This window comes from Prunus persica, chromosome G8 (assembly GCF_000346465.2).
Source record: "Prunus persica cultivar Lovell chromosome G8, Prunus_persica_NCBIv2, whole genome shotgun sequence".
NCBI lineage: Eukaryota > Viridiplantae > Streptophyta > Magnoliopsida > Rosales > Rosaceae > Prunus > Prunus persica.
The window spans coordinates 2,983,438-2,999,344 of NC_034016.1; the positions used below are offsets into that span (position 1 = coordinate 2,983,438).

General features: G+C 35.7%; 2 protein-coding genes and 1 long non-coding RNA gene across 6 annotated transcripts; 2 read left to right on the forward strand and 1 right to left on the reverse strand.

Moving 5' to 3' along the window:
• LOC18766691 (histidine kinase CKI1) lies at positions 478–3,451 on the reverse strand. Its single transcript, XM_007199943.2, has 6 exons — positions 3,401–3,451; positions 3,249–3,311; positions 2,767–3,142; positions 2,081–2,664; positions 791–2,002; positions 478–696 (listed from the first exon to the last, which is right to left on the reverse strand). The coding sequence occupies exons 1-6, from the start codon at positions 3,449–3,451 to the stop codon at positions 478–480; spliced, it is 2,505 nt and encodes an 834-aa protein (XP_007200005.2).
• Positions 4,492–7,151, forward strand: LOC109950702 (DNA replication licensing factor MCM2-like). 3 transcript variants are annotated; one of them, XR_002273004.1, is made up of 7 exons: positions 4,492–5,153; positions 5,262–5,329; positions 5,450–5,494; positions 5,620–5,753; positions 5,907–6,044; positions 6,149–6,320; positions 6,471–7,138. XR_002273004.1 is itself a non-coding variant. In XM_020570615.1 (6 exons), exons 4-6 carry the CDS (start codon positions 6,012–6,014, stop codon positions 6,743–6,745), a joined length of 480 nt encoding a protein of 159 aa, XP_020426204.1. In that variant the 5' UTR covers positions 4,492–5,153; positions 5,262–5,494; positions 5,620–5,753; positions 5,907–6,011; the 3' UTR covers positions 6,746–7,151. The 3 variants fall into 3 exon arrangements, 2 of the variants coding, with proteins under 2 accessions (XP_020426204.1, XP_020426205.1); XM_020570615.1 differs by having other exon boundaries at positions 5,262–5,494; positions 6,471–7,151; XM_020570616.1 differs by lacking the exon at positions 4,492–5,153 and having other exon boundaries at positions 5,176–5,329; positions 6,471–7,151.
• Positions 7,443–8,886, forward strand: LOC109950718. 2 transcript variants are annotated; one of them, XR_002273020.1, is made up of 3 exons: positions 7,445–7,594; positions 8,167–8,340; positions 8,587–8,886. It is a non-coding gene; the product is annotated as an uncharacterized LOC109950718 (long non-coding RNA). The 2 variants fall into 2 exon arrangements; XR_002273019.1 differs by having other exon boundaries at positions 7,443–7,594; positions 8,167–8,886.

A 15,907-nucleotide genomic window follows, 5' to 3' on the forward strand; every position in this document is an offset into this window, starting at 1 on the left:
ACCATTAATATTGTATGTAAGACCATGTAATTGTTTTGAGGTCACTCAATGAAATTTTGTGTTCCATTTACTTGTTTTTCTGCTTTTATCGTATTTATTTTAACATTTATAAATTGCTGTCAAGATAGAACTATACAAACCTCTATAACATAGAAGAAACGCTATAAACAGTATAAACTGAAGTGCAATTAAAACTAGTTCATCTCAAAAGAAACGCTATAAATAGTCAACTGGTAATTTCAATTATATTGACAGCCACATAAATAGTATTCAGCAAAGAGGGTGAGAAAATGAGATATGCATACAAAAATTCAACTTTGTCCTCCAAAACATAAATAGGCGTGCATGAATGCCACAACCTTGTTGGGAAAAAAATCACGAAATTATAATATTATTTACAAACAACAAAACAATCGAAACTCAATGAATTTAAATTTTTTTCAAAAAAAGATGGAAAGTATACAAAGTAAAATTATTTTATATAGTAGCATTGTTGTCAATGTATCTAATTGTTTCAAGTAGAAGATCCAATTGCAAGGGTTTGGTTAAATGGTGGTCCATGCCAGCCTCAATCATCCTTCTTGTTTCCTCGCCTTGTTCATGAGAAGTTAATGCAATGATCGGAATGTGAACGTCGTAAGATTTCTCCTCTTTCCTTATCTCTCTTGCTGCTTCAAATCCATCCATTATTGGCATCTGTTTGAACACCAAAACGACGTCGGAACTGTTAGAATATAATATGGGAAAGAATTGATTACTTATATAGTTTGATATTAATAAGAGTATTTACCTGGCAGTCCATTAATATATAATCATATCCATGTTTCCTATGGGTGACTAGATCATTGCGAACTAGGTCTAGGGCTTCTCCTCCATTTCCACAAAGCTTCACAGTTGCACCCCAATGTGTAAGAGTTTTCATAGCAATATGAGCTAGGGTTTTTTGGTCCTCAGCAACCAGAAACTTCTTCCCTCCCAAAGGCCTGCTTGGCTTATCAGGTCCTTCTGTTTCTCTATGTGGAAGTGGGCGGCCATGATCAACTGGCAGGTCTCTTGCTTTGGAGCTAACATTGTGAGACTTATGATTTTGAGTTGGTGAAGACAAGGTTTCAAATTCACGGTCGGTGTGAAACTGGTATCTTGATGAACTAGGGGCTCTGGAGACTTTTCCAACATCAAATGTGCCCCCTAATCTCTTTGGCAGTGCACCTCCATACTCTGGAAGAAGTCTCACCACTTCGTATAGACGGGTACCGTGAAGCGCCTTGTGTTTGATAACGTCGTCTGGATCAAGGCTGTCAAAGTTAATGTTGCTTTGTATCAATGGATTTGCCAACCAAACAACCTTGCACCAAGCATTTTGAAGGCTTTTTTGGAATTCAGCTACAATGTTACATAACTCCTCAAATGGTCCAGCTGTAGTATCAATCACTAGCAATGTAAAGCATGACGATGTGCCACGAAGGTTCGTGCTATTCTTCTTAAAGAGAGAGATTATGTTTTCTGTCCCATCCATTGCACCCATCAAAGGGTGCACCTCCTTTAATCTAAAGCTAGAGTTGCATGATGTGGATTTGCTCAAGCAATCTTGCAAACCCAAATCAGATATTCCTGAAGAACTATGGTGATGAGAATAGTACCCTTTCCCTTTGTGTTTTATCTTCTTGAGAGTAGGACGAAGTTGTTCCCATTGTTCTACCACCCATGCTTTTATCCCAATACTCTCCATGAACTTGTACACCATTCTTCGACGCTCTTCATTTTTTATCAGCAATACAACATTGGATCCCTCTGCCTTAGGACTCGAGGTACGAGCGGTCAGCCTGGGAGTACCGGGAGTACTGTGAATGGCAGCTATTCCCAATTCAAGGTCGTCTTCTTTTCTTCTATCCTTGTAGACATTCTCACATACATTACTTAGAAGAACATTAAACCTGAAGCATGTCCCTCTTTCCCCAATCTCTTTGTCCACAATTCTTATTTCGCCATGCATCAAACGTACCTAGTGCAAACAAAAATATCAAATTTAACGCATGCCCTAAATTCAAGAAATTCTTAAACAAGTTTATATTTTACTTACCAGAGATTGAACAATACCAAGTCCCAAGCCAGTACCTCCTTCTCCAAGAGCTGTTTCTTTGACTTGTACATAGTTTTCAAACACTGCTTTTTGCTTCTCCTTTGGGATTCCCTTCCCAGTATCATCCACCTCAAAAATAAATTCCAAACAATTTGGATCTTGCTGGACCCCATTCATTACTTCCATGTCAACATCTTGTGATTTCTTCTTGTTTGATAGAAAGCATAGCAATTTTTTCAATACGGCACCATTCCGGTCAGAATTCGCAGCTATAGAATTCTTGAAATCAGGTTTTTGGACCCAAGCACGAACTGTCACATGCCCCTCTGAAGTAAATTTAACGGCATTGCTTAATAAGTTGCACAATATCTGCTTAAGCCTTCCCCCATCGCCTTTAACTCGTGCAAACTTCATAACAGAGCCATCATGAGGATCCAACACCACATCTATGCCTTTTTTCAAACCCATAGGATGATACAAATCAACTACATCTTCAAGTAGCTGAGCCACATCAAATTCCTCTTCCACAAGTTGCATCTTACCGGCTTCAATTTTGCTTGTATCAAGAATAGAGTTCAATATACCTATATATATATAACAAGTACTCAAACTGATATATCAACATGTATAGAAGGATTAATTTATTAACAACTGAGAAAAGAATATATACGGGCGATATAACTTACCTAAAAGGTCCTTCGTACAAGTTTCCATTTGTCTCAAATTCGTCTCTAGTTCTGAACCTCGGGCTACTTCATCGTAAGATATCTCGATCAAACCGGTAATGCCGGTGAGAGCAGCACGAACATCATGGCTTGCAGAAACAAACGCAAGACTTTTCCTCATACTCTTCCTCTCAGCTTGTTGAGTCGCCTCCATTTGTTGTATGAGTGTGGCACAAAGAAGCATCTCCCGTTTCCCAGCACTAAGCATTACGAAAATATAACTCACACTGAAGACTCCCATAATAGCCATCATCACTATTAGGAGTGTGAATGCTACTTTGCTGTTCTTGTGAACAAATCTCACTAGCCCACTCTCTGTGTAAGCAAATGCAAGAACCTGAAACGTCTCGAAAATTCTTGTAACATTAATTAATTATTATGTAGATTACATGTATAATTAATTAACAAAATAATTAACTGTAAATTTTAGAGATTAAACTTACATTATGCTCGATATGTTTGATGATACCGATCAATAAACCAGAAAGTACCAGCATGCCAATTACCTACAGTAGAGTTTAGTTTGAATATTTGTAATGAAGTATTAATTAAGTGATAATAATGAGAAATTTAGAAGGATGAGAAGAAAAATTACCGACAAGACGAAGAAAACATGCCGCAACACAGTCCAATGTTGCAGCTTCATTGGGTCTGCTATTTGTTAGTTAACCAAAGAACTATATCCTGCAAGCTAAAAAGAAGTAGATTCAACAAACAAACAAAATCTATTTATTTATCCTGAAAAACTAATTTCAGAAAATAAATATAAAAGACAAAAAGAAAAAGAAACTGGCATATATTAGAGCATTCTTATAAACTCTCCAGTAAAATTCCCAGCCATAAATCAGTACAACATTTTGAGTTTGAAATTTACCATCTTTTAAACTAGCCACAAACCCTAGTTTTCTTGAAACAACACCCTTTATTTTTAGAAGAAGCAAGATTTCATTAAAAAGGGAGCAAAGCAAAGCTGGCGGCTGATTCCTCCAAACAGCCACTTGATTTAACCCAGGGCATAACGTACAAGCTTATTTCTAAGGGCATCAACGGAGTGAGCCAATAGTGCTCTACAATATCTTGAAAAACAACCCTAAGAAAGACAAATCTGAACCCCCTTTGTTCACTGCACCAACGACAACCCCAATTCCTCTGCAAACCTCATACCCTCCAATTTGATCAGGACACAGAGGTTAAATTGGGATATATATATATATATCCCTCCCTGCTTTACAATGCCATCCGCACGATAATACGTGCGGACATAGGGGGAGAAAATAACTGTATATATCTTAAACTGTGGACTCTGAAACAACATCTCTTACACATAAATATTTAAATTGGGATATGGATGCAAAATCAAGGATTTATCTTCAGAAATAAATAAGCACGAAATCCAGATGTCACCTTTGGATATTGAGATACTGGTCGAGTTGCTCTCACGCCAACTTTGCTTTACGTGGTAAAATCTTTCCCCTCTTTGCACGATCACTTGGAAGCGTTATGCAGATTTCTGACCATCAGTTCCTTTGTATTTGGTTTCTGTTTTCTCTTGCTGTTGTTTATGGTTTTCTTCTCTCGTTATTAGTTCTTTGCTGGGCATCTGTTGCTTTCAGCTTTAGTTTTTGGCGTCTGTGCCCTTGCCTTCCTGTTTCTTTGTTTTTGTTTTGCCTTGCGTTGGATGTGGAATGAAGTATCCTTTGAACAAAAAGCAAAAAAAAAACAGAGGGTAAAATCTTTCCTCTTTTCCTAACTAGAGTTGTATTTCCTTGCATGGCTCCCAACCCTCACAAGGAAATTAAATTTTAAATCTTTCCCTCCCTTTCAGCACTTAGCCTTTGTGTATACACCCAAATAAAAGACCATAAATCTTTCCTTTTTATTTTTATTTTTTATTAATGGGCAAATAAACTTAAATCTACAAAGATTACTTACCCTTACAGATTTCAGTCTTCCTTGCAGCAAATCTCTCTCTCATAACTCAAGCAGATTGCTTATTTAACTAGTAGATCTTGAATATCATATCCATATCCTGTCATATTAGATGAAACAGAACCATACAATCAAAATATGACTAATATGACTTTTTAAGCGATAACCTGTTATTAAAAAATTTAAAAAACAATTACGCAGAGCTTTTAAAAAAATTAAAAAGAAAAAAGGTACAGACCCCACCCCACTCCAGGGCAGTTGCTCTTTTTATCAGTTTCTTCGGCGCGTTTTATTGAAATAGGATGAAAGCAAAACTGAAATCGTCCAAAACCCACCATGGCCCTCAAACTTGGAAACGCATTTCCTCCCCTCCCTTATTTCGCAGAGCAAGAATCCTCATCTCCTTGCTGCATAAAAAGGTTTGAGGGTTTTTTTTTGTTTGTTTTTTTTTTCTAGGTTCGTTTCTTCATTTGTGATGTCGAAAATTGAGAAGTAAATCATAAATTGAGTTTGGTTTGTTGTTACAGGGAGGAAGATTGAAGGAAAAAGAACTTGAGCAATCAACATTGGAACCCCCAGTCTGCTCATCAATCTGGTAGTTCATGTCTTTGTGTGGCTTATTTTCTCTTTGCCTGTGTTTATTCCAGAAAATTGGTATAAAATTATGGTATTATTTTGTGTGCTTATTTTCGTTTTTCTTTTTGTGAATTTTCAGTATTTGTAAGATGTTGCAGTGTATGAGAGAGTCAAGAAAATTATGGTATGATTTTGTATGCCCATTTCGTTTTTTCTATTTTTGTGGATTTTCAGTATTTGCAAGATGTTGCAGTGTATGAGAGAGAGAGAGAGTCAAGAAGAGGCTGAGTATGACGAGATTCTTGGCAGGGGTTGATGACTCGGTTGAGGATGAGAGGGATTTGGATCAGATCGTGGCCGACCGCAGAGCCGCAGAAATCGAGCGTGATACCCGCGACGGCGTACAACAACTCGCAAGCTCCCTCATCTTCTCCATGACCAAGGTAAGCTCTCATCCAAACTTTATTTCCGTCAAAATTAATGTCTCCGTACAATTGGGAACCAAAGATAACTGTATTAGATTGTATGATGATGATGTTAGTGTATGTTGATTCTGTTGGCATTTTGGTTGCACATACTGATGATGACTGCTACAGGCCTTCAAAAAGGGCGATGGCTGATTTCAGGCCTCCAAGAATCTACGACGATAATGATGGAATGCAGAGTTCACCGGGAACGGATACTCCAGAGAGGATGCCCCAATGACTGACCAGACTGAAGATGATGGCTATGAGGTTTAGTTATACAAATCTTGCTTCTGACTTGGATGACCTTTTACATGAACTTCTTGAGTAAATTTCTTCAAGCTTTTCTCATTTTACATGAATTTCATGTGCAGGATGATGATGACCAAGAAGCCGAGTTTGAGATGTATCGTGTTCAGGGAACACTCAGGGAGTGGGTTACTAGAGATGAAGTGCAAAGATTTATAGCCAAGAAGTTCAAAGAATTTCTGCTCACCTTTGTGAATGACATTGAATATGTGCGCCTCATTAATGAGATGGTATTAGGTAAGGGCTTAGCTTTATTTAACCGGCTCTTATGCTCTGTTAACTGTACATTGGCCATTTGTACTTTTTATCTCAATGTGTTGTGCAAGCTACATAATGCCTCGGATCTTTAATTTGAATTTTGAATCAATTCACTGTTGCATTTTGTAGCCAATAAGTGTAGTCTGGAGATTGATTACAAGCAATTCATCGGTACTCATCTCAATATTGCCATTTGGTTGGCTGATGCTTCCCAGTCTGTCCTGGAAGTCATGGAAGATGTTGCCAAGAATGTGGTGTTTAGTTTACACCCCAATTACAAACGTATCCATCAAAAGATCTACGTTAGGATAACCAACTTACCTGTTTACGATCAGATTAGCAACATTCAATATTGTGGAGATTTTTTTTTTTTTGCTACCATCTTTCCTACCTTTTTCCTTTGAGGTGTAAATGTCATCCTGCTCTTATGGTGCGCAGGCAGATCCATTTAATGATGTAGAACAGATGACAGATTTTATCGTGATTGAGCTAGAAAAAGGACGTAGTGGGAATATGCAGATTTGTCGTCCAAGCTCCGATTAGGACGCAAAATACCATTTCGGAAAGGGAACGACGCCACGAGTGTAACTCACAGCTTTGCTGTGACATAAGATGGATTTTGGCATTCTGAGGTCGTTTGGCCTTCCAAAACTGCAGTTAAAGTTTGGTAGTTAATTTTCCAATAAATTCTGTTTTGGACAGTTTAGGAGTTACGTTATTAAAACTCCAAATTAATCCTGTTTTTTCAGTTTTATGTAATAACTCCCTAGTAGTTGAAGGGTTGAGGGTTGTTGAGAATTGTGTATTTAGACAGGTTTGTCTAACGTTTCTGGAACTCAGTTTTTAATAACATTATTCCAAGAGAGGTTCTCTTAATTTTCTGGTAGAATCCAATTTTTATTGTTACTCAAGGTTTCGCTTGAAACCCTTTGTTACTTGTGCTGCGTCATTTAAATACCATGATTCATATTGGAGGCGTTGTGACCCGACGCTCTGGGGTCTTTCTCCAATTGCAACAAGTAAAGTACGATTGCAATAAATGTGGTTGGGGCCATTCCTTCAGAACTCTTATTCAGAAGTTAAAGTTGGTTCTTGCCCTGAATGCCAATCAAAAGGACTTTGGTTAGGGTCTAGGTTACTTATGAAATTAAAAAGTCTTTGGAATTTTATCTCAACAGATGGAATCGCCTCTCACCTCTCTCTCTCTGTGATGCATAAGAGTTCCATAAGTAGCAGAGGAAACTATATTTAAGGTTAATGATTCTTCATTTCGTTATATTTTGTATTTTAAGTTTCCAATCAGCATACATTAGTTTAGTTGGAAGATGATTTTTTCCTATTGGGTTCTCTCAAAAGTTGTCCATTATTATACAATCCCTTTTTTCCCCCAAAATTAGACTTTTTAATATTGGCTCTACTATAACTAGGTGTTTTTTTCTGCTGATAATTTGTGCCTCCAAATGTGCCTAACAAAGCCATGGCTTTATTTCTCTACGTTCATGTGTTAGTGAGAATCCACGATTTATATTTTTGTCTTTCTGGAAGACGTAGGTGACAAAGGAAAAAGAAAGCAAACAAATCACCCTTTGGGATACTTTTGGGTTGTTTCTGACTGGAATTGGGTGTTGGTTTACATTTGTTATTTGTCTACACTATCATTATTAGTTTCTTCTTTCTTTATGTTTATTTTTTGTTAAGTGTCCAGGTCATTCTAGATCCAGATTCAGTTTCATATTGATGTAAAGTGTCCAGTTCAGGCATCAACTTCTATTTTTTCTGTTACGAATAAGATTAGGCTTTGATTTTCTTCTTCTTTTTTTCTCAGGGGATTATTTTTTATACAAGAATTAAAAGCAAAATGAGGATCAGAGTTGGAGGGAGTTCAAGAGTAACATGAAAGCATAACAAAAGGGAAGCATCATGGTGAGTCAACATAAGCACCGATCATGACTTCTTCGAGCAGTGAACCAAAGTCGCTCTTCTTCGTGGACAAGTCCAGGTACCTCATTCATACCTTTGTTTTTTTTGTTTTTTGTTTCGAGTGACATAATTGCCTTTTTTCGCAGCTGATAATAACACATCCATAATGACACACTGCGACAGACTTATTCTGAAACATAAGTCTATTGTTTTGATGGATTGTTTTAGTATTCTTAATATCTTCCTTCATATTAAGCTTTTTAGTTGTTTTCGTCTTTTTTTGTTGTTGTTATTTTTTTGTTTTTTGTTGTTGTTGTAAATGCAGATCCAATTTGCTGCATGAGGCTTCCAAAGAAGATAGTAGCAAGAGAGCATAAAATTGCTGCAGGAGGAGGTTCATGTACAAGCAGTAGCTAAAAGGATTTCATGATCTTAATTTAATTGTCATGAACTTTTTGTTTTTTCGTTTCCTTTTTCAATGGTTGCAATACTAGCTTCAATTACTATATTTTGGTGTAAAGAGTTTTGTTTTAAATAAAGACTTATTCAATTGCATCTGTTCCAAATTCGGTTCAGTGGTTAACTATGATAATTGTTATCAATAAATACAAAGAGGAATTTAAATAGTTCTTGTATTTGTTTTAAATTCTTTTCAATATGATCAACTATGATAATTGATTTATTTTTATAAAGGTTATCAATGAATACAATACAACATATGTTACCAAATTATTGAAATAAAAGTTAGGTTACCAAATTATTGAAAAAAAAAAGAACTTTTAAGGACAATTCAAACTAAAAATTAAAAACAGGAAAAAGCGTTTTACCCAAAATAATAAAAGGTATTTGAAATTATGGGAAATAACAAGGAAAATTTTCAATTCCACCAAACAGACAATTTTTTTTTTAAAAAAAATAAAAAATACAAAGAATCCCCCTGGCTCCTAAAGCTCATTAGACTAGCCTCTCTGCACACGATTCCTTGTGTGCGAGAGGCTTTTTTAAATCACGCGCGCTATGAGCAACTTACAAATTTTCGTTTCTATTTTTTTGCAATTGTATTTATATAGATGTCCGTTAAAAAAAAGCCTCTCGCACGCGCAGAAGCGCGTGCAGAGAGGCTAGTATTAGATGAAACATAACCATACATTCAAAATATGACTAATATGACTTTTTAAGTGATAACCTGCTATTAAGTTAATACAATGTTAACTCTTAATTTTGTCTCACTCCACAATGTACTCTCATGATTCTAATTGCTTGGTTTTTTAGGTTCCTATATCAACGATCATTTTCTTGCAAAAATTCACCCAATTCTGAATTTTGTTTAGCCATTTGACTACTATCAAGGATATATTCATCATTGATTAAAAATATTTTTTTGTCTATTTATTTTATCACCATTAAATAACTAAACGATATTCATTTGAGTGAATTTATGCAAGCTTGATCTTTAAATTAATCAGGACTTAAATAATTAATTAAACTATTCGAATTATGAGATACATTGTATATAGTGGGCCCAAACGAGTGGTAGGTCGAATTAACCTAAAATTGAAGTTACAAACTAATGTGTGTTTGAAAAAAAAAAAAAAAAAAGAAAAGGAAAATTTGCATAAATTCCATATGAACTTTTAGGTGAGCATTACCACATGAATTTTTTATTTTATTTTTAACCACCTATACTTTGTAAAGTATTGCAATTCACCACCTATATCTAACCCCGTTAAAATTTCCGTTAAGTTTAAGGGTATTATCGTCTGTTCCTTTTAACTAAAAATAAATGTAAAAAACAGAATTTTTTATATATAAAGTTAACCTAATTATACCACACCTTTCCCAACCCCTACCCTACCGTATTCTATATTTATCTGTCTCTTGGAATCTTGACGTTGGTTGTTGAAATTAAATTGCAAATACAACTATAGACCAACCAAGCTCCAGCTTGCTAATGGAATCACAAGTCATTTCTTCTGTGACAACCCACACAACAAGGAAATTTAGGCTTAAGTCTCCAGCTAAGAAGACAAATATTTGGAGTTACTTTTCTGTTTATTTTATTAACTTACAGTTTATTATAGACATGTCCATTATTATTAAATATAAAGAAACAAAAAACAAGAAACAAAGTTTCCAAAATAATTTAAAATAATTAATTATTATTTATTAAGTAATTTATGAAATCAATAAAATATTTGTAGATACACTAAAGAAATGAACATTAAAACATAATGTCTAATTAAAATAATTAAAAAATTACTAAGATATTACTTAATTACATATATTCAATTAATGAGATTGGCAAAAAATAAAAATAAAACAAAGAAACTAATTTTATATTTTTAAAATTAAAAAAAAGAAAACCAAGTATAGCCCCGCAGGTACACTAGTTCTTTAAAAAAAAAAAAATTAGAAAAAACGCATATAGCTGACCAACTAAACAATTTATTTTAAAAAAATAGAAAAAGCTGGGTATACCTGCGAAGCTATACTATATTTTTAAAAAAATTGTAAAAAAACCCATTATAGCCGGGCGGCTATACTATTTCTTTTTAAAAAAATGTAAAAAACTGAGTCATGACAATAAATTAAGACAAAAGCTAAAGATTTCTTCATTTAGCTATTTTGAAGAACAAATTACACTAATGAAGAGATTGGAGATTTCTCTATCCAATCAGTTACAAGTTTTAACTGTTTAGAATGAACCTAGCCTAATTATCTAACAAATATCATACCAAGAAGATGGCAGAGCAATAAAAGATAAGCGCATGAGTTGTCAACTAGTTATTTGAGTAGCATGTTGGCTGTTTGAAAAGCTTGAAGTTTGTTCAAGTGCTTAAGAGATGTTGCGTCTGATTTTGGAGAGTAAGTCTTTGAGTGTTGCTGTTGAATATCTATATTTATAGGCAAAAATTTTCAACGATGACAATGATGGGTGGAGGATACAGCTTAAGTGTTGTCCAATGTCAGTAGCATACCTGGCCTTGTGAGTTTATCCACAAGTAGGAGAAAAAGTATCTTAGATGAAGATACTGGTTTCAAGGGATGTTCCTTTGATTTGCTATCCTTTTGTAGATGAAAAACCAATCGGGAGATGGCTCCTCTTGGTTTTGACGTCAATCAACAAGCTTGCTTCCTTGCTGAGAGAAACGGCGGTCAAGTCACTCTTAATGGTGAAAACCCATTTTCAGAAGGTCATGTGGGTCAACTTGGTAACGGCTACCCATTCCTTGACTTTAGTTTGGGTCAAGGTTGAGATACTTTGAGATATGGGCCTTTGTGTGAACCAAACAATGGCCCAAACACAAAAACAAAAGCCTTTTTTGTTGGTTTTGAAAGAATGAAAGTGGGCTTGGATCCAATGTAATTTTAATATTTAAAAAATAAACCAACTTTGGTTCATTTTCAAAATATGATACAAACAGGATGCAATGCAACAATGGATACCTAAAGTTTTAGTCTAAAATATTTGCCTGGAAAAGACGAGACCCTTTGACTATGTCATCTGCACAAATTGCTTTACAACTTTTAAAATTTTCCGAATTACATTTTTTCGTTTCTTTTCTCATTGCAAACAAAAGTTTTTATTTATTTATCTCTTTATTGATCAATTCTCGACGGAAAATCCTTGATGCCTTAAACCAAATGCCATGATTATTATTTGATCCATTGTTTTCTTTTACTCCATATATATTGTGATGAAAAGATCAAGTCTTAGTTTCCATATATGGTCGAGCACGAGAGAAAGAGAGGAGTCCAAAGCTGAAGATGGGTTTCACTGAAATTATCATCATCAAATGTCTTGGTTTCCACACATCTAAAATCATCACTTATAGTCCACGAAAAATCATTCGATCTGAATACTTATTTCATGGCCCTCAGACATATGAGCAGATCTGTTGTGCAAAACGGAGAATAAAACTAAAATTAACTTCTTGAAGAAAAAGACACGAGTAATATTTGTTGAGTAAAAGGTGGTTTGCATTGTGCTAAGCGGTTGTGGCATTATTCTTTTAACAAATTTGGATGGTTCGATTTAATTGTACGGCTAATAATACAAGTATGTACTTGACAGGACTCATTCCGAATTTCTTGGAATCCACCCGCCCCGAATTGCTCGGAATCTGGAACAAATCCCGTGAAAGTTTCGAAATCATACTGATACCAGGCCCACTTACTAAAATAAACGAGACTTTCTGCTGAAATTTCGGCAGAGTCTCCTTTGAAAATTTGGACATTTCCCTAAATTTCTCAACCTGTTTAAAACATAATTAATATCACCAATCAACAGCATGCACAAGATAAGTTCAAACAGTTTACATAGATGATCTCCGGCCTCACAATCAAACCCTAATACGGGTGACAACAGAGCATATATAATTGAGTTCGGATTACAAGCAGAAAATAAAGTTTAACAGGAGGGAAGCGAATAAAAGAGTCCTATGAAAGCTCGGGGTTCGGAAGCTCATGACTCGGCTCTGTTGCTCAGTTCGGTCAACTATTGTCTGGGGGGCGCAAAACAGAAAATTGTGAGTGGACAAAAATATAGTTCTGTTCACATTTGAAACCAACATAGTATAACCCCCACTGTTTAGAAAACGATACTGAAAACAATATGTATTCCAAATCGCCATGGATATATATAAATATATAGTTGGTCAAGCCATAGTGAAATTCCAAATCACATATTGCAACTTTATTACTCAATCCATTCAAACCTTTCGTAATATTCCCATACCATTCTCTCAACACACATGTCCGTTGGCACGGCGAGCGAGGAAGTATCCTCACCAATAAATAATAATGAAATGAATATTTATATATACGTTTATATAATATGATATATATATATACACACACATATGGGTTAATGACCTAAATGGTCCCCCAACTATTGCTCCATTATCATTTCGGTCCACCAACTAAAATTTTCAATTCAAACGTCCTTAAACTTTTTATTTTGTACCAAGATGGTCCATTTGTGACAGATTCCGTTACTTCTGATCACACGATGGCCACGTGACTAAGTTTTGAAGGGTATATGCGACTTTTTGAGAGGCTCTATCGAAGGGTATGACTAAAATGGACCCTCAACTATTGCTCCAGTATCATTTTGGTCCACAAACTAAAATTTTCATTTAAACCGTCTTTCCACTTTTTTTTTTTTTGGTATCAAGATGGTCCTACCGTCAAAGTCCGTCAATTTTATTGTTATTTATTTTTGTATTTATCTGATTTTAAAATTTTTAATTAATTTAAACAATAGAGAAAAAAATATTACTTTTTAAGTCCATGTCATAAAAAAAAAGCCATGTTGGTGGTGAGATTCAATTTTTTCAATTTTAAAATTAGGTACAAGTTCCTATAATAGTTTTCTTTAATTTTTAATTATTGTTTGCTCTTTTAAAACATTTGTTATTTTATATATATATATATGTGATTTTAATTAATTTAAACAATAGAGAATTTTTTGTTATTAATTGTTAGGCCAGTCTCACAAAAAAAAAAAAGCCATATGGCTAGTGAGATTCAATTTTTTAAAATTTTCTAAGTTTTATAATAGTTTCCTTGACACAAAAAAAAAATAAAAAATCGAAGGACGGCTCAAATGAAACTTTTAGTTAGTGGACTAAAATGATACTAGAGCAATAGTTGGGGGACCATTGGGATCAATAACCCTTTGAGAGGAGGATACTCACCTAAAAATACGGTTGTCCCTCGATTTCATGGAATAATACACAGACTTTGACACATGGACCATCTTGGTACAAAATAAAAAGTTTAAGGACGTTTGAATTGAAAATTTTAGTTGGTGGACCAAAATGATAATGGAGCAATAGTTGGAGGACCGTTTAGGTCATTAACCCACATACATATACATAAGTAAGAAACCACCTAGTTTGTACCAGGGAAAACAATCCAGCTAGGGGATTGTTTGATTAGTCAATATGGAAGAATCCTCAATTGACCATGTGGCTAGGGAACTAGTCGTCCAATTGGGATTAAGCTCACTAGCAACTACAACAGAATCCTCAATATTCGTATACCAGTGACAAGTGCTACGCGTGCAGACTAACCCCGCTAAGGGTCTATGAAACATCCCGTCAAGGGTGCCAAGGTTCCGACATATCCAAGTATCACCACATTCAAAGTATCTAGGGAGGTACATAGGGTAGTGCATATAACACTTCAACTGACATACTAAAACCCACTTTCTTTCCATAATCTCACATCAACAGCCCACGTACCCCACACATAGCCAAACATAGATTGAAATTCATAAAATCCATATATATATATATATATAAACTCAAGATATTCAAATATGCCAAAACTCAAATATATTGCAATCACTTTATGAAAATATCAAGTTCCAACAATTAATTATATATATAAGAAATTCAATAAACCAATAAATCCTTGTGCATAGTTTTTCAGTCATAAAATAATGCATATCATTTGAAAACAAAGTCCACTCACAAGTAGTACCACGCTGCTTGACCCTAAGAGGGTCCCACCTGTTGTGTACCCGAGGTCGGAGTACCTATTTTAGAATACGTGTACGAGATTAATATAAAACGCCTCGTGAAAGGACCCGCCCCGAATTTTTCCCAAAACCCGAGACGAACCCTTTGAAATTCCTGGCATCACCCGATGCCAGGCCCACTTACTAAAAACCGAGACTTCCTGCCGAAATTTCGGCAGAGTCTCCCCTATAATTTGGACATTTCCCAAAATTTATACCTGCATGAAAACACATTTAATATTCCCAACTGGCAGCATGCACAATATAATTTCATGCAAATTCTCATAAATAGCCTTTGGCCTTCCAATAATTCTCAAACAACTACCAAACAATTCAATTACAATTTATGACTAATATCTAGTCTGCGGCTGCACCCAATAACCTTAGGCTGCCTACGTACCCTCCTTGAGGGATCAAGCCACACGTAGTTCTTCCCTAAAACTCAATTCCACCTTTGGGCGATACCTTATTTCATTTCTCTGTATTTCATATAATCTCCCCATACGCCGGTACAACCAACGCCACGTATGGGGCCTGTCAACACGCCGGATAACCTACGCCACGTGCGACCATGCCATACTATCATAATATCTCCCCATACGCCTGTACAACCAACGCCACGTATGGGGTCTGTCTCAACGCCGGATAACCTACGCCACATGAGACCTGAACATCATATTACAAATCTCCCCATACGCCGGTACAACCAACGCCACGTATGGGGCCTGTCCCAACGCCGGATAACCTACGCCACGCGGGACCTAACTTTCACTTGGTGGTGCTTGTAGTGAATCCAAAATCCGGGGAGGTACCTAAAGTAGTGCGTATAGCACTCCCAACTGACATTCTAGACTCTGTTGTACCCTTGTACAACCATATATAATTATAATTATATAAATTAATTCTAATATTTTGTAACCCTCCACAATCATTTAGTACCCGATAATCTCCCTTAGAAAGGTGAGATTACTCCGGGAGACTCACGGTCAACCAAGGGTCAAACTACTCTAACCCTGGTCAAACGGACTTGCAGAACCCACGACCTCCAATTTCTGATCCGAAAGTCCCTATGGGTTCTACCAGGTACAGGACACTTGCCCTGCAAGTTTGGTTCAGATCG

Excerpts from the sequence above, each read along its gene's own strand:
- LOC18766691 (XM_007199943.2), bottom strand. The coding sequence starts at position 3,451 with ATGAAGCTGCAACATTGGACTGTGTTGCGGCATGTTTTCTTCGTCTTG. Across the intron at positions 2,665-2,766 it reads TTGTACGAAGGACCTTTTAG|GTATATTGAACTCTATTCTT; the intron begins GTAAGTTATATC and ends ATATATATATAG. Across the intron at positions 2,003-2,080 it reads TTGGTATTGTTCAATCTCTG|GTACGTTTGATGCATGGCGA; the intron begins GTAAGTAAAATA and ends TGTTTGCACTAG.
- LOC109950702 (XM_020570615.1), top strand. The coding sequence starts at position 6,012 with ATGACTGACCAGACTGAAGATGATGGCTATGAG. Across the intron at positions 6,045-6,148 it reads CTGAAGATGATGGCTATGAG|GATGATGATGACCAAGAAGC; the intron begins GTTTAGTTATAC and ends TTTCATGTGCAG. Across the intron at positions 6,321-6,470 it reads CATTAATGAGATGGTATTAG|CCAATAAGTGTAGTCTGGAG; the intron begins GTAAGGGCTTAG and ends TGCATTTTGTAG.